At 34.7% G+C, this 22014-nt stretch overlaps 1 protein-coding gene and 1 long non-coding RNA gene across 2 annotated transcripts; one reads left to right on the top strand and one right to left on the bottom strand.

Annotated features, from left to right (window-relative positions):
- On the top strand, positions 1630–2532 carry LOC109829021. Its single transcript, XR_002243928.1, has 2 exons — positions 1630–1737; positions 2298–2532. It is a non-coding gene; the product is annotated as an uncharacterized LOC109829021 (long non-coding RNA).
- LOC109829020 (probable isoprenylcysteine alpha-carbonyl methylesterase ICMEL1) lies at positions 2596–16334 on the bottom strand (the record flags this gene model as incomplete). Its single annotated transcript, XM_020396058.1, has 12 exons — positions 2596–3038; positions 4805–4988; positions 6839–6929; positions 9583–9726; positions 9827–9892; positions 11174–11314; positions 12531–12632; positions 12733–12807; positions 12932–13012; positions 13115–13184; positions 13440–13516; positions 16075–16334. Coding segments are annotated over 11 exons (1269 nt in total), but the record flags the coding sequence as incomplete, so codon positions are not given.

The following is a 22014-nucleotide window of genomic DNA, read 5'->3' as shown; positions in this document are numbered from 1 at the left end:
TAGTGTGATTTTCAATTTAGAAAATAAGATTTTTAACTCTGGATGAATAATATCCACATCTTCGATATTATTAATAGTACCCTATCTAGCTCTTTGTTTTGTACTACTACCTTAGCTGATACCTTTTGTAAAATACCTAGAACATTCCAAATTTATACCTTTTACAATACGCAAGCATGTGTCCACACTTGTCACAAATTATTCAACAGTATCTTGTTCTCCAAGAACTTATTAACATTATTTCTCATTTTCCTCGATTTAATTTTTTAATCAGTGGAATTTAATTTTGTGATAATTACTAGAAGATGCCAATCCATTGACATTTAGACCTTGGCTAAATATCATAAAAAAAACCCTTAACTTTGGACGATAATCAGAAAACCTCCTTGAACTTTAAAGATATCAGAAAACTCCCCTTAGGCGTTATTTAAAAAAAAACCTTTAACTTTAAAGTTAAAGGAAATTTTCTGATAAAACCTAAAAGTTAAAATGGATTTTGTGATAATATCTATACTTAAGGCGGTTTACTAATATTATTTTAAAATGGGTTAGGGGTGGGGTTTGTTGGTTCTGATATTTATCGCTAAGTATTTTCATAAATTTTTTTACAGTTTCCATACCTTCAAATTAAGATGATGCTTCCATCAAAATTCTTATCTACATATCCACCTAGCCCCCCATTTGACGAAGTAGCATATGCTCATCCCAAGAACTTGACATCCACATGCAAATAATGCATATATGCATCTAATTCTCATCCCAACTCATTTTAAAATAATGATGTGCTGTTCATCTATTCCAATCTCAACTTGCCACAATAATTATACCACTTTGTTCTCTTTATGCTATATATAAGTAGCGAAGGCTTACAATAGAATTGTATAGCATTAATTCAAGCTTCTTGAATATTTTTTCGTGGAGTGCAAAGCTTAAAAACTTAGAAGCATGGCATCCTTGAAGGCTGAGAGACCTATTGAAAAGGAGACGGCCAAGGTGACGGCCGCCGCCGGAACATCCAAGGCTCCGGCATCGAAGCCGGCAGCGAAGAAGACCGAGCAGAAGCCTCAGCCGAAGAGGAAGGCAGCTCCCAAAGTAAGTAGAAGATAAATTTGCGAAAACTTTATAATCTATTTATTATTACAAGAAACTATCATACGTTTGTTTTTTTTACTGTTAGAGAAAGTTAATCTCGCGATGAGAACGTGATTTCATTTTAAAATTTTGACATGTTAATCCGGCTATTTTATATAAGGTTAGTTACAGGAATATTACTTGTACTAATGATTGTGTAACCACTTATCACCGCATAAACTATTGTATTAAACCTACATCACCCTGGATTTGAAAAAAACTTATGTTTTGGTCTCAACTTAAGAGAGCAATTTGGTCTTTTTCTTAGTTAAATTGAGGCCAAATGGAAGAAATAATATCACTTTTTAGAGTAGGGTTTTTCTTTTCTTTTTTTAATTTTATATATCCGGTTTTCGAAAGGCTCAGTACTGAAGCGCCGAAAACAAGGCCTAGGCGTTTCCGACGAAAAAGAACGGCTGTTGAAGAGGGAGAATTTCCGAGGGTCACCACCAACATGACCAACAGAGGGACATCGGCGCGGGACAATCTCGAATCGATTCTGAAAGCATGACGGCCGCCGCCGGAACATCCAAGGCTCCGGCATCGAAGCCGGCAGCGAAGAAGACCGAGCAGAAGCCTCAGCCGAAGAGGAAGGCAGCTCCCAAAGTAAGTAGAAGATAAATTTGCGAAAACTTTATAATCTATTTATTATTACAAGAAACTATCATACGTTTGTTTTTTTTACTGTTAGAGAAAGTTAATCTCGCGATGAGAACGTGATTTCATTTTAAAATTTTGACATGTTAATCCGGCTATTTTATATAAGGTTAGTTACAGGAATATTACTTGTACTAATGATTGTGTAACCACTTATCACCGCATAAACTATTGTATTAAACCTACATCACCCTGGATTTGAAAAAAACTTATGTTTTGGTCTCAACTTAAGAGAGCAATTTGGTCTTTTTCTTAGTTAAATTGAGGCCAAATGGAAGAAATAATATCACTTTTTAGAGTAGGGTTTTTCTTTTCTTTTTTTAATTTTATATATCAACATTTGCGATAGTTTTTTTCCGCTAATAATACTTTAATGATAGTTTTCGCAAACCCGTAATGGTTTCTGTAAAATTTATCCTACAAGAAAATTTTGGAAATAATATCATGCGAAGCAACAGAAGATGTTAGGTCAAGCAACACAAAGAATAATCTTCTGTGTTTTCATGCAGGCTAAAGGAGGCAAGGCAGCTGCTGCAAAAAATTGAAGAGATCAAGTAACAAGAAGCAGAAGATATTACGCATATAGACTTTGAATCGTCATCCTTTGTACCTTTTGTTGATGTTGATGTTTCAGCTTATTATTGTCATGAGGCTTGTGTGCTAAAAGCTCAAAACTTTTTCTAAAATGTTATGATGATGAGCCCAGTGGAATAATAACACAGCCTTTTGAAAATTATGATCTTACAGTAATTGCAAACATATCTTTTGATACATCATTTCACAAGGATTATAAATACAATGCGTAAATTAATAACAAGGAACTGCATTTTCTTTTCAAAATTAGGTGACAGCTCACTTCGTGCATCACCTCAACAAAAAAGTAACAAAGCACAGAGAAATGTGTTATTTTTACAAAGTTTACCTGCTTATGATAAGGCTGAAAATTTTGAAGAATAAATGGATTACAACAAAGTGGAAAGGAGATAGAACCACAGTTCTGGACATTATATCACTAGTTGGAAACCTTTCAGTTGGAAATTTAAACTGGATTCTGGACTCCTTTAGCATTCAGCAGTCAGCACCATCTCTATATGGAAAGTTACAGAATCATGTACGACGTCGATAAATTAAGCTACTGGATGGTTCTCGTGGAATTTATGAAAAGATATGCCGTTACTTTCTTAATTTTTTCCACCATTCAGGAAGATGAGTGCCAAAATGAATATGTCGTCGTGCTTGCAAATTTCCACCTGCAACATGAAGTTTACATTATTCATGTAATATATGTGATTAGTAGGCTATATAGCAAGCCAAGCATTATACAGGATTCACTTGGTAAGAAACCAACAGGTACTTTTGTATATAGCCTATTGAACAAATATTTCCCATTTTTTATGAGTTTACAATAATAATCTAGTATTAACATTGACGCTTACAGATGTGACATGACCACTTTCAAGAATGTTGTGGTTGTCTTTATCCTACAAAATCAGAATAAATAATGTGGAATCACTATTTATGCACTCTATCGCTGGTTAACACTTGCCCACCTCAGTCATCGCTCAGCGAACTCCCAAAGTTGATGCATGCTTAACAAGACACAGTGATAGAAAGATTGTCAAGAAGCAAAGAACCATCTTATGGGTAGGGTGGAAATGAACCAAATAATTAACAAATTGTTCGATAATTGTTCGAGTAACCATTCGTCATATTCGATTCGGTAGTTCATTTACCACTAAACAAATATTTTTTAGTATTCGAGTTTACTAATGAATAAAATTTAACTGTATATCCGATTCCTTTGTCTATCAAATATTCGTTTAAAATTTGATCACTTATTATTTGTATTATTACACATATGATGTCATATTTTTTACCCACTTACCATTTACTAATTTTAAGAATTAATTAATCTTAAATTTGTTTCCTAATGAAAATTTTGATTTAAATATATATATGTACATCATATATTATAAAGGAATAATTTTTATTTATGAATTTAAATACAATTTGAAAATCAAATTCTTTAGCAGAATAAATATACTCTGATATTCGATAAGTATTCGTGAATATTCAAGAATATTTATAAATTACCAAGTATTCGAGTTCGAATTTGGAAAACTTCATATATGAATATTAGAGTCCGCATTCAAATTCAATAGTTTTAAAAATATACAAATACGAACACCTTAGTATTTTATTCGATTCAATTGATTACCAACCCTAGATATTGACATTAAGAAAACCAAATACAAACTCTTCTAGGTTCCCTTGGACTTGACATGTAATGAGGAAGGATAAGGGTCTACACAGAAGGGAAAAAAAGAAACGATTAAACACACACACACACAAACTTACACCCACACTCACCCACCCGCCACCCGCCAGCCCACCCACCCCGACCAGCCCCACCCCATGCCCACCACACACAAAATGACTATAAGAAAAGGTTTGACGGAAGCTTCAAAGTCTAGCAATACTTTTAGGGCATTTCTAAGGTACACCAAGTACATTCTCATCTAAGACATCAGCAGTGCCAGACTGATTGGTTGCAGCAAAGTCAAAACTGAAATAGAGTACCGTATTTGTTTGTTTTCTCTCATTATTGACATAAAGTGCGCTTACTAAACACCTCATACATACAAGCTTCTCAGAATTACATGTTTGTTGATAAAGTGATTAAAAGTTAAAACCACAAGGATAATCAGGTTTTGGGTGTGGGTGTCTGTGTGTGTGTTGGGGTGCACGTCATCGGAGCCAGATGCATGAACGTCTCTGTGTGCGCTTTTGTCTGTGCGCGTGCGTGGTGGGGGTGGGGGGGTGGCGAATGTAGCAAAATTTTCTATTGAAACAGGTGCACCTTATGTGCCTCTGATGAATTTGACCTTGTTTCTGCTCAACAGAATCCCTCCAGACAGCTGACATAGAGGTTTTTCCTCAAGACTTGAGCTTAGGTTGCACAGTATACATAAACACTGATAACATATATTTACAGTTGGAAGTTCTGAACCATCACCTTGACAATAGGCCTACAATGATCAAAAGGGGCTTATCCTGCGAGCCAACTGCAACATGAACTCAGGAACAAGTCGGCGTGCTGGAGGGGCTACAGCATCTTTCGCACTTGAAATAGCATCACCAGCATAGATAAATGCAACTATATATTCCATTAACTCATCTCTACCACCTCGCAGAGGGTCCTATACATGCCAGTCACCAAAAATAAGAAAATAAACAAGAAAAAGGAAAAATATTAAGAAGATCACACTCACAACCAAAAATATTTAAGAGTACAGATGATTTCTTTGGATATTGATAATGTTATCTTGCTTTCAATAAAAAAAATAAGATTAAAAGTCTGAGAAAGATAAAGGAAGTAGGAAATGCCAAGATTCTGGAAATGATCTTCCAGCATTAAGAGGTGACATTTGTTTTTGTCATCGTTTTACTGTCCTATTAGAAGGCCAATTTTCTGGTTAAAGGCAATGTACAACTTTCATATGAACAATGCTATGGGAAAAAAAAATATAAAACAAGGATATATCGGATAAGATCCCCGTGTATTCCGAAAAAGGCTCTAGAGCTATGGCATTATAGTCTAAGACATGTACTTTAAGACAAAACAACAAAAGAGTAATAAAACAATTCACATCATGCATATAATTTCCATAATATGTTGTTAGACTCATGACATGTGATTACTAAACATCACAAATTGATCACTGAATTAAATTTCTACATGATAAAGAGCCATATGCCGTTTAAAGTTAGCTGTTCGAATTAGTTTCACAATAATTACAGGACTTGGATGGGAAACGAGTAAGATGATAATGCTGAATTATGAAAGGAAGGAATACAGATCAATGTCCATAATATCAAAGAAAAACTCATATAAACACATCAGTCAACTATTTGCAACAAGAATGTGAAAGGGAACTTACATGTAGGTTTGCACTAGGTTGAGAAATAGTTTCTACAGTACTGCAGGATTGGAGGTTGAGACCATTTTCATACTGTTGCCATCACAAATCTTGTTGTATTATTAATTTATTATACAAGTACACCCAAAGCTCTATACTCGAGATAAAGCCAATGACCCTAATTGCAGATTACAACAAGCGAATCTAATGTAAGAATTAAGGAGCGTAGAGCGGAACTATCCTCCAGGATTGCACCGGACTAAAAAGCACTAGAGGTACCCAGACGTTTCTATGAGTTTCCTTCCAACTTTGTATGTACCCATCCTCAGCTTGCTTTCTATGACTTTTCTATGAGGTGTCAGATTTGTGTCTTCATGCCTTGTATGAGAGGTTACCATGATTATGTTAGTGATTACTCAAATAAGCTTTCAAAGTATCAAACTACACCTCTTGAGCAATGAAAAGGGCAGACAAACAGAGTGAACCATATGAAAATAACATTCTTAAATATCAGATATCGAGGAAATATCAGATGGCCAAAGTTCATATCGAATTGCGGATATCGGGGAAATATCAGGGATACGCGGTAAACATCAGAATATCATAACATATGTTTGCATATATACTATAATGCACTAAAATATAATCTCAACATACTTAATGAAATGTAAGCATACAAAAATGTAATAATATATATTTAGGATCACTAATCAACCTTGTAGAACAAACAAAAGTACAAATCAAACATTGCAACATACCAAAATGTCATTTGACATAATGGGAAAGTCATAATATCTCGCTCAAAAATTGCCAAGCGCGGTATATTATTTTGCGACAAGCCATATAAAAGGACATATCGGTCAATATATCGGCTGATATATAGGCCATATCGGGGATACATAGTCCAAAATGGCCAAAAAAGGGCAAAGGATATATAGAGACCATATCGGTTGCGGCATGCCCTATAAAAGGATATAATGGGGGATATATTGAGCCATGTGGGGATATTTAAAACAATGCTTGTAGCCAATCTATTGTTTCTTAGGTAGCATCTGCTGCCCAATGTAATACCATCTCAGAACAAAAGTTAAATTAAACTTCATCTCTACAATAAAAAAAGCTATTACCACCTGAAGAAATATATCCGTGTGAGTTTTCCCTTCATATAGGACTAAGGTAACTTGGGCACCCACACTCTGAAGGGCATCTGCAAAATTTTTACTGCATTCAGAATTTGCATCAGTAACCGCAAAGAGGCAAATATGATCTTAAAGCAATAATGTCGTCAAGAAGGTCGCAGAACAGATAATTGTTATAAAAATAGAGTAAAGGGGAAGAAAAGAAACGTTACAGAAACTCAAAAATCATATAATTTTTCTAACGACGTAGATCAACAGTCATACTTACCCAGCTCTACCCTAATTAGGAAAGAAAATTCCCCCCAATAGTTTGCTTGGAGTGCCTAAAACTTGTTAGTTGCAAAAGTTAGTGACATGATAATATCTCTAACTCACCTCACATTCCTCTTGAAACACATATTGAAAAAACAACAACAACAACAACAAACAGTTATCTTTGGTAAGGCCATTTCCATTTACTCTATGATTGCCAGGTCCTTTTGATAGGAACCTTGAGCTCTAGTAGAGGAAGCAAGTCAGTTTACATGGTCAACATTCAATGTGATCTGGAGCCGCGTTTCCATGGAAAGAAAAAGTCTTCTCCATATATACCCTCGAAATATAAGATTTTTCTAATTTACCCCCTGAACAAAATACAATTTGCATGTACTGTTTAAAACATACTAAATTTACATGTATAGCAATGTCATAAGAATTCTTATGTATCTCCTGGTACTTAAATATATCTAAACTCTAAAATCTAAATTACTTGTAAGTCCTGTAAAATATTTCAACATATATAATAGTAACAATGGAAGAGAAGTAAAATTTTTGACGAGACACTAAAATCATAGAGAAGAAGCAGGACCAACTATAAGGGCCAAATATAGAAAGTTATATGCTCTAGATGATATTTAAATATTATGTGATCTTTGATGAGTATAATTTAAATATGATTAAGAGTAAATCTAAAAAAAGTCATAATGAAATGTGCTAAAGAAAATTATAAGCAGTACCTTCTATTTCGTAAGATACCACATTTATGAAGAATTGGACAGTCACATATCACTTTTAGTTAGTAATGAGGAGAGCCAATCAAAATGTAATAAGCAAATGTACAAGAATATTAATTATAAGGGCATAGATAATACTTTTTGAAGGTTACACAAGTAATTTAATACTTCTTGATGGGTAAATAACATAATATTTGTTTTCGAAGGGTAATATGCAAAATTTCAAGATTAATAACATTAAAATCCTGTCGGTAACAAAGCTCCAATTTCGTCATCGACTTCACTACATTCATCAAAATTGATGGTAAGGCATAATTTTTCACAGCTTTACGTGTTTACCTAAAAGTGAAGAACCAAGGTGCCAAAATCTAGTTATCAGCATGTATCCGGGAATTTGCAACAACAGAAGGAAAATCATATTTAAATAAATATTAATATTACTCTACATTAAATTAGTAATATTAGAGGACTGCATAGAGGATATGTCAGATCTCCGTCTCTCCTCTGACCTATGACTTTATTTGGTCATAAACAAAATTTGATAGAGACCTTCTTATATAGTCTTTCCTGGTCTAGAGCTTCAACCATCAGTGGCATGACGTTAAGCTTAGTGTGTAACAAGGAAAACCTTCTTACGTCAATTCCCTCTTTTGTGCATACTTGCTTGCCGCTGGGAATTTCGAATCTTTCATTTGGATCATGGAAAATCAAATCCCAACTATATGACCATGCAGGGCGGTGTTAAGCTAGCATACTGCATCCTAAATTGCAAGGATATGGGTACACAGATGAGATTACAAGGGTATGAGAAACACCAAATTTGTAAAAGGTAAGCTACGGGAACACGGCTGAAACTCATGGGCTGAAATCATAGTTTTAGAATAGATATGCAAACGACGCATTGGAATTGTAGCTCTGGACTGAATATGGCTGAAATGAATCCAATTTTCGTCCAAGAAGCGTATGACGAGTGTTTTAAATTAAAACATGTATTATATAATTGAGTACACGTCTAAATAAGTGTATTCCTATATTCAAGGAGCGTCCAGAGTCCAAGAAGTGTAGGGTTTGGGTACGGGTAGGCGACATGTCTGAGTACGTGTACAGCTTCATGATATAAGTACCCATACCACATGTGCATCATAATCATAATACAAGCTGTTCAACAAATTTAGACGGCATATCACCATGTCTCACATAAATATTTAAGAGGAATCACGAGATTTATGTGATAACAATCTCTCTCATTTTCAGAATTTCAGCAAGAATACATTCCATGAAACTGATAATTTGATCTTTGGTACGGAGAGTAAGATAAGAGGAAGTGATGTGAAATGATCTGCAATCATGAAGTTAAGATGATGAGATAAGTTTAGGGAGTAGGTGTATATCCAAACAAACATACTATTGCAATGGTCCATCATAAAGCTGAAAGCAGAAGTCATTTAGCCAACTCAAGATTTTGCGATGAAAAAACTGTTTGTTACAATCGTTGTTGTTATTTTAAAAAGGTAAAAAAAAAGAAAAAGAAAAATAGAAGGATTTTGTAATGCTACGAGGGCAAATGATTATGTTGTACCTATTGTAACATGTAAAGTTCAGATACTTATTGCAAAAGTAATCTCCTTTTTACTTTGCAATGACTGCTTCTAGTTGTAGCAATCACACTTCTCAAGTTATCACCATCATAAACATCATGCTATCAAACCTTTCCTTGCTATTGGGAATGAAACTCACACTTACCTGGCATCTGATGGTATTGAATAATCACTTGTTCCATGGAAAAGAATAATCTGAGGCAGTAGAGAAGCTGCATGTCTAACCCTCAAGTCCTGTACAACAATTTCAGGAGAAAATTTCTTTAATCCTTCCTCTCCTTCCATTATGCTGCACAGGAAAATAGATTAATAATTAGAATGGAAAGGAATTCTAGATGCCAATTAATATATGCTGTAGTCTTTCATCATAACAACAGCCCAATAAATACCTGAGGAAGATTGAACGGTATAGTCCACGTCCATGGAAGTGATCAACCAATTTAAGCATATTATACCTGTGAGGTCTCAAACTAAAGCTTAACCATATCGAGTAGCTATATAAGTTTCCACATGAACAGTAATATAAAAAAGGAAATAATAGCAACAGCAAGCCAGCTACTTCTGTTAAGGCCTACATAAATATGTAGATATTTAAGAACAATATGACAATCAATCTAATCCAAATACAAGTTCACATGGACAGGTATAATCCTGCACTGTTTTGTTTGTTAAGGAACAAGTTTATAGATCTTTGAGGTGAATAGCTTCATCCAGATGGACCAGTAACACATGAGCTTGTGGTTTCTCCCATCTTTTTACGAAGACCAATGCTATTCTGTGAAGTGGAAATTTTCTTTAAAAAAATATGTGGTGTAGTTGTAAGTAAACACCAGCACCAACTGAACCTGGATATCTCATTTGTAAAGAAACTGAAATCAGTATCCTCAATGTAGCAAGTCATCGATATCCAGAAACAAACTTTTAAAATGAGATGCAGTCACACAGATTGTTGTGTTCCATACAATGGTTTTTTGGCATATTGCATATTAAGCAACAGAAGGCCGTAGAATTACTGCTAATTTCTGGCCTTAATGGTAAATGATGGGAAAAGCATTTGTACAGCAAGGTTCCAGCTGAAAGTTTTAGTTGTTCTTGCTTAATACTGCAGACCTAGAGGTTTAGAGTGATAGATGACTCAGACAGCAACGTATACTACTTGCATAATAAAAACAATGTACAATAACTCATGAACATTTAAGTTTTTAGTAGATCTTCTATTGCATTTATGGACCTCAATGCTGCTCCGCTCCCCTTATAAGGAGCATAACACAAATTTTATGCTCCTTGCAGCTTATTGTGTTGGAGAGATATTCATTTTGGTGCTCAAAGGGGAGATTTCTTCAGTGAAACCTAAGTTTTACTACGATTTCTCTAGGCTTATAAAACTACTAAATTTTTTTCACACTCAAGTATACCATAATTGCTTCCTATTAGCCAGTGACAAAGTGTACAGAAGCCAAATTTACAACAAGAATGCAAATTCCTTACTGGCTCTACAGTATAGCATGATCGAACAGATACTAGTAAGTTAAAACATTTTGAATTTCAAATTCTTGTTCCATGGCACAATTAAAGATCATAAATAGTGCATAATCAACAGGGAATCAAACTAAACAACGTGCTAGTTAAACTGAACAATTTACCACTCGTACAACCATTCAAAAGAAACAAAGATTCTGAAGTTGGGGAAATGCTACTCGCAACAATAACTAAAGCTTTGAGGCATACATACTTACCCACCAGATAGGCCGAAATACGCCTTTATCTGAGAGACACTCCAAGTAGTGTTCTCCCTTTCTCCACATTCTTTAATTGCCTGATTCAAGAGAGTGCAAGCAGCTATATGTGCGCCTGCTGACTGTCCAGCTAAATAGATCCTAGAAAAGAACATATGCTTTAGGGAATATTCAAGAGTGAAATTGTGAAGATAAACTTACATCATTTGTTGGAAAATGTCAGAACGTTTTGAAGTATTATCACGAAAGTTTGATCCAGATTTAAACCAAACCCAAACATGTGGATGAGCGACCCAAATGAGCAAATGTTCATAGGAATGAACCTAACTCTGATAGCATGAGCCTTTCACTAATTTGAAGTACACTATAGGATGGTGTCTTTCTATAAAATCATATTGCCTAGCCGAAGTAGCATTGAAACTTTGAGTTGTCGTAGGTAGCGGTTCGTTGACCCGTTTGAACTTCACATGATCTCAAAGGTGGAGATATTGGTCATAAAAGATACTGTGGATATCATACGTTAGAAATTATAATAGTAAGATTACTCGAGGAGATCACTGGCTATGACTCCGTAGACAATGAATGATAATTCAGCTATAATAACTAGATATGACAAACACAAATCATGTCCAGTCATATTGGACGATCTTTCCATCTTTGAAATGAAATGATCCACCATGTCAGGCCAAACCCACAAATTGTTGACAGCCAGAAAGATGATCCTATTATGCTGAAGTAGGAGGATGTTGTTGCTCTTTTGAGTTATGTTGAAATTAGTGTTTACTGCTTTTGGTGTACATATAAAGGGGAAAAAATCTTGTTATGGGTAGTCAGTATGGTTGGTTGTAAGGTTCATGATTTTAAGTACTTGCTGAGCGAGTTATTGGGTATATGCAATAGGCGACTTCTTTAAGGATTACATCTTTGGAGCTGGGGAATAATTCTCCAACGTAACAACCATGTTTAATAATATAGTAGGCTGGAGTTTCATCTTGAGGCCAAATCCCTTTTTCTAGAAAGAAGAATTTTGCAATTTACGGAAATGTACAACGAGCAACGTAGCACCCAGACAAAGGCTAATTCACCTCTAATCTAAGTCCTAAGTTTCTGGTGAACGGCACAAGATCACTGCTAGAAAAGCCACATGAATTTAGTCCTGGTTGATCTTAAGTCAGCAAAAACTAGGAGCTAAAACACCATTTTATTCTACGAGAAATATGTTACATTTATTACACCAGTAGATTTACTTCTAACAAAAAGAAACAAAATAGAACCCAGGAAGTAATTGCTTGCAGAAGTAACCGCTCATTCTTGTATCCAAGATTTAATTGTTGATATAAAGCAGAAAAATCAGTACCTGTTAGGATCACCTCCAAAGCTGGCAATATTATTGCACACAAATGAAATTCCTTCAGAAGCATCTTTTACCATATCACTGATGGTCCCTTGAGGAAAGTTTCTGCAGAATGATGCCGCCATAAGCGTGAGCGACAAAACATTATATGCTAACTAACAACCAGGAAATGGTATTCCAATACAATGATCCCTCAGAAGCATACCTGTAATCTATGCATGCCACTATGATTCCTCTTTCCGACAGCCTCTTTCCCAGAAGAGCACCCCATGCTTTATAACTGCAAAGTGAAAATCATTACAAAGGAAATCAGGTGCTGTCCGCTCAAAAGAAAAGGGTGCTTTAAGTTAACAGTCAGATATAAAAGATCAGTCTGCATAGCGTGTATGAGTCCGTCTATTCACCCTATAATCCAGGCTCCACCGGTTACAAATGCCACAACTGGTTTTCGGCCAGAAGTATCCGTTGGCAAATACAGGTCCAAACTGCAGAATCAAAGCTCAATTAGACAGAGTATCACAGTATGTGACAGAACTGGAAAACCCTACAAGAACAGAAATCATGATACATGGTGACAAATTCCACACCGATTTCTTGGTTGCTCTCCATAAACTACACTTCTCCGCACTTGACTTGAGAAGAAATAGTAATATCCAACTGCCACATGGGAAGCAGGTCTATCAAATTTGGACATGAAATGTCATATTCAAGAAGGTTTTAAACTGGCAATAATGTATGTCAACTTTAAGCTTTCACTTAGAGAAGATTATTATCCTGAATAGTATATTCAACGAGTATCTAATTATTCTTAACTCATAAAGAGAAAAAAGATGATTGATAAGTTAAATATTAGCAAGTAAAATGTCCATATTTAAGAAATATACCTAGAGAAAAGACAGTTCAAATACTCACCCTGTAGAAACCCTGGCATAAGCAACATCGCATAACAGGCAAGAGCAAGAAACTTTGTGATCCATCTATAGCCTACCCTGAATAAAACTTATCAATAAGAAACACGTGCAAATTTCTAGTATTTATACTTTACGCTCATAATAAGCAAAACAATAAATAAATCTGAGAGTTAAATCTACAAATCAAATCTGAGATACTTGACTACATGGATAAAAATGATGCAATGTACAAAAACAAACATTATTTTCACATTTAAATGAAAGATTGCACTTAAAATAACGTCTTGAGATAAGTGGTGCATATGATGGGTACTTGTCAAGGCTCATGAAGGCCTCAAAGTTCAAAATATACATGCACCTTCTTATACTATATAGTATATAGTAGACTTGATGAGTTACTGAAGCATTGTTCTACTCATTGCTTGAGTAGGGTCATCTGTTGTGCTTTAGTCTCAAAGACCTATTTCTGTGATTAGGTTATTGTTTTATGCTCAAGTCCAGTAATCTATCTTGATACTTGAGAGTTGAGATTTTCAGGGTCACAATTCAAATTCCTGTTTGTAGGACAGAAAAAATTATGAAAGTAGAACCTCTTCTAACGAATTAAGGAAGAAATCCCTAGATATTTTTCTTTCTTTTCTCTGTATAATGAGGAGAGAGATGAATGTGAACCTTAGGAAGAGTGGCATCTCCAATGGCTACTACTAAAGCAGTGATATTATTTTGCCAAAACTAATATTCATCACTGCTTTATTGTTCTTCTCTCCCATTTCCCTTGTTTTAAACTCTTAAGCATTCTCTTCTGCCAAACTGACTCGAACTAGCATCAAGCTTGCAACACTTTTTCTCGGTCAAGTTACTTTATTGATATCCTTACAGCAGAATACAGCGATCTGCTGATATCTGCGGAATTAATCATCATTTACTAATGCTGATTTCTTAGTTTGTGGACAGCAGAACGTACCAAATTTTATTCCTATTTGTTCTACTGTATCGACATGTATTCATATTAACTCCATTGTTGCTTAATTTGTCTTTTCAGCAATAGCTCTTTATTCTAATTCATCCCTATAATATGTCCAACCTTCAGCTAACAAGAAACAACATAATTGTGGATGCCTCTTATCACCAATTTACTATGTCAAGATACAATCAGTAACCTAAACCTCAGTAAAACTACATCCAACTGCTGGGCTCTAGATTGTCATGTCATTCCAAAACAGCAAACAACAGGTTACATGTTTACTTCAGTTGGCAATATACTTATTCATAGCAACTTAGAATGTTGATCAATTTGTAAGATAGTGGTAGGACTTGTCCAAAATGTAAACTCTGTCAATTTGATCAAGACACCGACCCTTGATCACAAAATCAATATGACTTTGCTAAGATTTGCATTTGTCCCTACTTTATAGCAGACTCCATCAACTTAAATCTAAGATTCCTGGAGATGTTTCCAAGAGCATTTATTTCAGCATGTGCATATAGCACGGTTATGGTTCCAACACATCCTAATCAATATTATATAATAGATAGTAGGAGCTTGATGTAATCAATATGGAAACTCACGCTGAAAAGGAAAAAAGATGGATTTCAAGGATAGGACTAGTTACTCGGTTACTAAATGCTAGAAATAATCGGGTCTCCTCTTTCTAAAAATTAATATACTTTATTCTAAGCAGATGAGAATGATGAAAAAATTCATGTTAAGTACAGACAAGTTTTCAGATTTTAGTCCCTATATTTTACCTGTCAGTTACAAACTTCGCATTGAGATGAAAAGTACACAACCCCCTCTATGAATATTAAAACAATAACATCATTAACAATGAACCCTTCATCCCCAAGTTCTGGGTGTCAGTTCTTTTAAAGGTCATCTCCTCAGCTAACTAAGACGCTAAATGCGAATAACCAAAGATAAAAGCAATAATGACACAGTTAGAGAGTAGAAGAGTTTCAATCATTCAAGCTACAGACAAAAGGGTATTCAAATGTGAAAAGATTAGATGGTCATGTGGAGAGCATGTGACAGATGCCCCAAGCAAAACAGGTTGCTTGCAAGTTATTCTCATTGCTTGCGGCCTAACAAAGAAAAAGATAAGGCTTGCACAGATCATGAAAGCAAACAATATAGCTTTCAAAATTGCAAAGATCAGATTTTTTTTAACTTTTATCAACGTTTTAGCAGAATAAAATACACAAAATGGGGTTATCCAATTTACAGTAAATTCACCATTCACCACTATATGGAAAAGCCTGTCAAATGGATTTTCTAATTACACCTTAAGCTAACATGGCCGTCCAAAAATCACAAAGTTTCATAACATGTTAAATGTCACAAAAGTATTATGAACTATTTTGAGTTCTAAAGAAACAACTATGAACTTCTTTATTAGAGGAAAAAAACAAAAGTTTTCATAACAAAAAGGAAAACTTTACAAAATTATATTGAACGATTAGGAGTTCTAAAAAACTAACATAAACTAATCATACTAATGTCATTAAAAAGTCTACTTATTATTCCTCTAACAAAAAATAATTCAAGATAATTTACGCAAAAGTCCTAAGAATTCATTGCAATTTCATGAAATTTATCCCAGAAAAAAATGTCCAAATAGTCTACGGTAAGTGAGTACCCTAAATATCTGAGAAGGATCAAGGTGAGCCTAGTGAGCAGAAACGTCTCCGCCGCCGCGTGGCCGACGTCTCGACGGAACGAGTTCCGGCGAGAGACTCCGGAGGAGATCGCCGGCCGCCGCCTCCTGCTACTGCTTCGTTCGACGAAAAAACTCTCGGTAAGAACGGCCGCCTCTCGACGGCCGCTTCCTCCGCGGAAGACACCGGCGTCGGAGGCGGAGAGTCGCGCTCCGCCGGCGGAAGAGAGCGCGGGATGAGCTCAGATTGCATCCGGAGACGGTGGAATTTTCGAGGGTTTGGAAGGAAGAAGGAGAAGAGTGAGGTGGGGCCCAGCGATAGCATGGTCCTTGATGGATGGCTGACCTTTTTTCTTCTTTTGTTTTTGTTTGGGATTTTCCGTGTTACTCCTTTTACATTTTAATATTGTAAAGTTAGTCCCTCATATCTTTGCAATTGCTAATAGGTCCTCAGTTTTACGTGTTGCTGCTGCATTTGATTAGAGGGAACTCCGGAACTATGAACTAAGAGCATCTCCAACCATAAAACCCAAAATGGTGTAGTTTTTACATCAAGTTGGTGTAGTTTTTACACCAAATTACTATTCCATCTCCAACCTATTACACCAAATTTTACACCAAAAAGAATATTCCTTTTATTATTCTTATCTTTTAACATTTTATCTATTTAAAATATTTAACAAATTATGTAATTATATAATACATTACATATAATTAATTATAATAATATATTTTATGAATAAAATAAAAATATAAAAATTAAATGCTAAATCAAATTAAAATATTATTTTCATAAATTCAACTAAAGATTACATTTAACATCACAAAAAAAAAACATCACACTTGCAAGCAAAAAATAAAAATAAAAGACATTACATTTTTATGTCCTAATTTTTATCTAAATGGTGTAGTTTTTCTTATTTCTTTTTAATTTTATTTTAATAATTATTTTATACTCTAATTTCATTATAATAATTAATATAAGATAATATATATTATTAATACAAATATAAAAAACAAAAGCAAAAAGAATAAAGTTTAGAAAAAAAAAAGCAAAAAGAAAAGAAAATATGAATAAAAGAATAAAGTTTAAAAGAAAAAAAGCAAAAAAAAAAATCATACTGCGCCATTGCTACAGTGTTGCGCCATTTCTAGCGCAATACTGTAGCACCCCGCTAATTTAGCGGGGTGTTTGGCGTTCCATTGAAGCGCCAAAACACTCCAAAATGGAGTTTTGGCGCTCCATTGGAGCTGCTCTAAGGGTGCGCATTAATGGGTTTAAATTGATTAAACCAACGGAATTTTGAGTTCAACTTTAGAGCATGGTTTGGTCGGTTCTTTTTGATAAAACTGCAACAAGAGCAAATCAAATCGACAACTCTCCCAATTGTCTAAAACATGCCTTTTATTTCTTCTAATTAGTCTAAAAAACTCTTTTTTTTATCATTTCAATTAATTTGTATTGTTTAATCTCTTAATGCACATTTTCTTTTACTGAGTTCTTGATATGTATCTTTCTTTTGAGTAAACTAGATATTTTTCTTAATTAAAAAATAAACATTTTTCTTAATTAATCAAGTCCAATTCTAAATCAGATAGACTGAACCAAAATACCGTATTAATTTCGGTTGGTTTAGTATGATTTTTAAATAAAGAACACTTCGGTTTGGTTTGATTTTGTAAAAATTTGTCCGAACCTACTTTTACTTACAGCGATTTCATTTATAGGAGGGCGAAAGTCAAACAACTAAAGATGCAAGGGACCAATATAAAAAACTTTTTTTAAAAAAATTTGACCTGATTCTTAGGTGGGTCCTAGACATCGCATAAAGCGCCGTCCTTTTTATCTTGGAAGGAGAGAGTGGGCTAGAAGCCAGGGGGACATCGCATAAAGCGCCGTCCTTTTTATCTTGGAAGGAGAGAGTGGGCTAGAAGCCAGGGGATAAAGTTATATATATTTAGTAATTATACTATATATATATATTAAATATATATATATTATTGAGAAAAATGGAGAAACTTGGTACCAGTTGGCTCGCCAAGAAAAAACTTTGTAGTGATGCTATTCTAATCTTGCACTACATTACATTGGAGTTGGTAATGGTAGTTGAGGCTGCTATTTCGAGGTGTGATTAAAGGCAAGATTATCCACATCACTACTCACAGTTGTTTTAAGCAACTTGGTACCTGAAGGTTCTCCATATTGCTCTAATATAATATATAACTGAGATTAATTGGGTATCACTTGTCATAGAGGCGATTTCCCTCCTTGACTGCCTCTAAACACATTGATTAAGCGCATATGGATGATTCCCTCCGTTGAACTTGATCACATATTCTAAAACGGCCCAACACATGCAGTTTGGGTGAATCCGTCATTGTTTGAGCTCCCATCGAACCAATGTGAAAAGTTCTATCAATATATAAAGCCGTTAAATCGATACGAGTGAGTGAGGTCAAAGCGACGACGGGTTCACCCCAAACTGGTGTGTTGGGGTTTTAGAGATATGTAGATCAAGTTTTAACGGAGCGGATCATCCACAATGTCGCTCAACTGCATGTGATTTTATGAGCGTCGCATAGGAGGAAATCCCTCCTAATGCGGATCCCATTAATCTATATACATAATAATATATACATATATATATATATATATATTTATATATAGATATTATACTATATATATTAATAATCGGTTTTTCTATATGAGGTCTATATGCCTCTATAAGAGAAGAGAGCATAGGAAAGAAAGTAAATTATGCACGAGAATTTAATGTAAAGCAAGGTGAGCCCCCATGAGCTATTCTATTTCTCTCATCTCTCTCCTCTCTTTATAAGTGCCCATGCACTCTATAAAAAAACATATATATATATTAATAATATATATTAATATATATATATAATATATGATACTATATTATATATATATTATATATATATATATATTATAAAAGATAAAATATCGGTATGCTTGGTACCGAAGCATAAAAGTTGTGCTTGGTAGTGAGAGTTATCACCTCCCCTCCTCATTCTATTTGAGACACATCACATGGGTAGGGATGGATGGGGATGTGATACATCACATAGTGTTGGTACAAGCAACCACACCACACTCACTAGCAATATATCTATATTAATATATTATATATATATATAATATGATATATATATATATATATAATATATATATATATATATATATATAATATAATATATACTATATTATATAGATAATAATAATATTTACACAGCATAGGGACCAATATAAAATCTTTTTTAAAATTTTTGCCCTCATTCTTCAAATTGAGGTGGACATCGCATAAAGCACTGTCCTTCTCCGCCTTTGTGAAGGAGACGAGTGGCTGAAGTTAGAGACTATATATATTATTATATATAGTATATACATCATATATATATATAGTATATATATATATATATATATAGTATATATTATATATATATTTCTATAGTATATACTAATTGAATATATCTATATAGTATATATATATATAATATATATACTAATATAATATATATAGGTATATATATAATGTGGTGTGTGGGTCAATGACATCTCAACCTTTTACCTTGGACGAAGAGAGTGGTGCTAGAAGATATATCAATATATAATATATATTACTAATATATTATATATATATAGTATATATATATATATATATAATATATATATGTGTGTGTGTGTGGGGGGGGGGTCCAAGACATCTCACCTTTTTACCTTGACTGGAGAGTGGCTAGAAATATATATATATATACTAGTATATATATATATATATAGTATATATATATATATATATATATATGATATATATATTATTTATATATTATAATATTATATATATTACTATATATCTTCTAGGCCCACTCTCTCGTCGTCCAGGGTAAAAGGGGCGCATATTATTTTATACAATGTCTTGGACCATATATACTATATATATTCTTTCTAGTCGCACTCTCTCTTCCAAGGTAAAAGGGCCGGCAATAGTTATTTATACATGTCTTGGACCCATAATATATATAATATATATATATATTATATCATATATATATTATCATATATATATATATATAATATATATATATATATATATATATATATATATATATGGAGAGGTTCTAATAAAAACCTAGAGAACTAAAAACCTATCCTAACCATCCAATCTATCTAATCCAATGGCCTACATTTCGATGGCAGAATTGAAAATATAGACAAATCTAATACACATCAGCTGTAAAGAATAATGTGAAAAGGGTAAAATTAGAACGAACAATGGTGGCTGGCAACATTGAAATCTGGAGATAATTATTAAAATATTGGAAACTGCAGCTCACGTGAATTAAAGAGCTCGAGCTCTCCCAAATTGAGATCCCCAAATTTCCTCCTGAGCTCTCCCTCCCCCTGCGCTCTAGCTCACGCCGACGAGTCTCGACGAGCGCGTCGACGCCGAGGACCCTCGACGAGCTCCCCTCGCCAGCTTCTCGCCGATGCCAAAGACCCTCGACCAGTTATCTCCCAATGACGTTGAATACCCTCGAACAGATCGCCGACGCCAATCACACTCTCGACCCGCTTTTCGACGAAGCCCCTCGACGAGCTCCCCTCGACGACCCTCGACCAGTTATCTCCCAACGACGTCGAAGACCCTCGAACAGATCGCCGACGGCAATCAGACTCTCGACCCGCTTTTAGACGAAGCCCCTCGACGAGCTCCCCTCGACCGGCTTCTCGAAGACGCCGAAGACGCTGAAGCCCCGTCGCCGACGCCGCTCTCTCTCTCTCTCTCTCTCTCTGGATTCGCTGGAGTGAATCTGGATTCACTCCAGTGAATCTAGATTCATTGGAGTGAATCGAGAGCCATATCTAGTTAATATTTATTTAGTTATTGTTCACAAGTTAGAGTTAATATTTATTTAATTGTTGTTCACAAGTTGGTGGTCTTGTTGTGCTGTGTTGCTGCTGATGTGCTGTTGTGCTGCTACTGAAGTGAAACTGGATTCGTTGGAGTGAATCTGGATTCAATCCACTGAATCTGGATTCACTCAAGCGAATCTGAATCCATTGGTTGTTTGTTGCCCCTATTTTATGAAGAGACATGTCTGTGAAACAATGAATACGAAGGGATGAAGTTTCTTTCGCATCAGTGACTATTTGAAGTGAAGTGAATCTCTATTCACTACTTTAGTGAATCTCGATTCATTATAGTGAATCGAGATTCATCCACTGCAGTGAATTGAAAATGGCAGAATTAAAGTGAATCTCGATTCATTATAGTGAATCGAGATTCATCCACTGCAGTGAATTGAAAATGGCAGAATTAAAAATAAATACATATTAAATACACATCACCTGTCAAAATTAATGTAAAAGGGGTAATTTAAGAAAGATTCATTAAGTAAACACACTGTAATTAATTATCAAGTCAAACACTCCATTTCACGAAACACACTGTAATTAATTAGCAATTAATTAGCAATAATTCCCAAAAACGATAACGCTCGAGATGAAGAAAAACAACTGAAGTGAATCTCGATTACAATGATTCTCGATTCACTGGAGTGAATCCAGTGACTCTAGATTTTTTTTTTGGGTTGCCTGAGCCGTGAGATCACATGGGGAAATGGAAAACTAAACTTGCATTTATTATTTAATTATTTAATTGTTGGAAATAAAATTACAGCACATGCATTTATTTCATACTCTTTCATGGAGAACTCAACAGACAAGCATTAATTACCTCTCTTTGGGGCTGTTAATTTTACCTGATTACCCTTATGCAGCTTTAATCTCAGCCATTGGATGAATCGGGATCCAATGGAGAGGATTGGTTTTTAGTTTTTAGGATAGTGAGGTTTTTATTTGAACCTCTCCCTATATATATATATATATATATAACAATTTGTTTA

The sequence above is a fragment of the Asparagus officinalis genome, chromosome 1 (genome assembly GCF_001876935.1).
Source record: "Asparagus officinalis chromosome 1, Aspof.V1, whole genome shotgun sequence".
Classification (NCBI taxonomy): Eukaryota; Viridiplantae; Streptophyta; class Magnoliopsida; order Asparagales; family Asparagaceae; genus Asparagus; species Asparagus officinalis.
The sequence above is the reverse complement of the archived record's forward strand: the minus strand, read 5'-3'. Positions and strand labels throughout refer to the sequence as shown.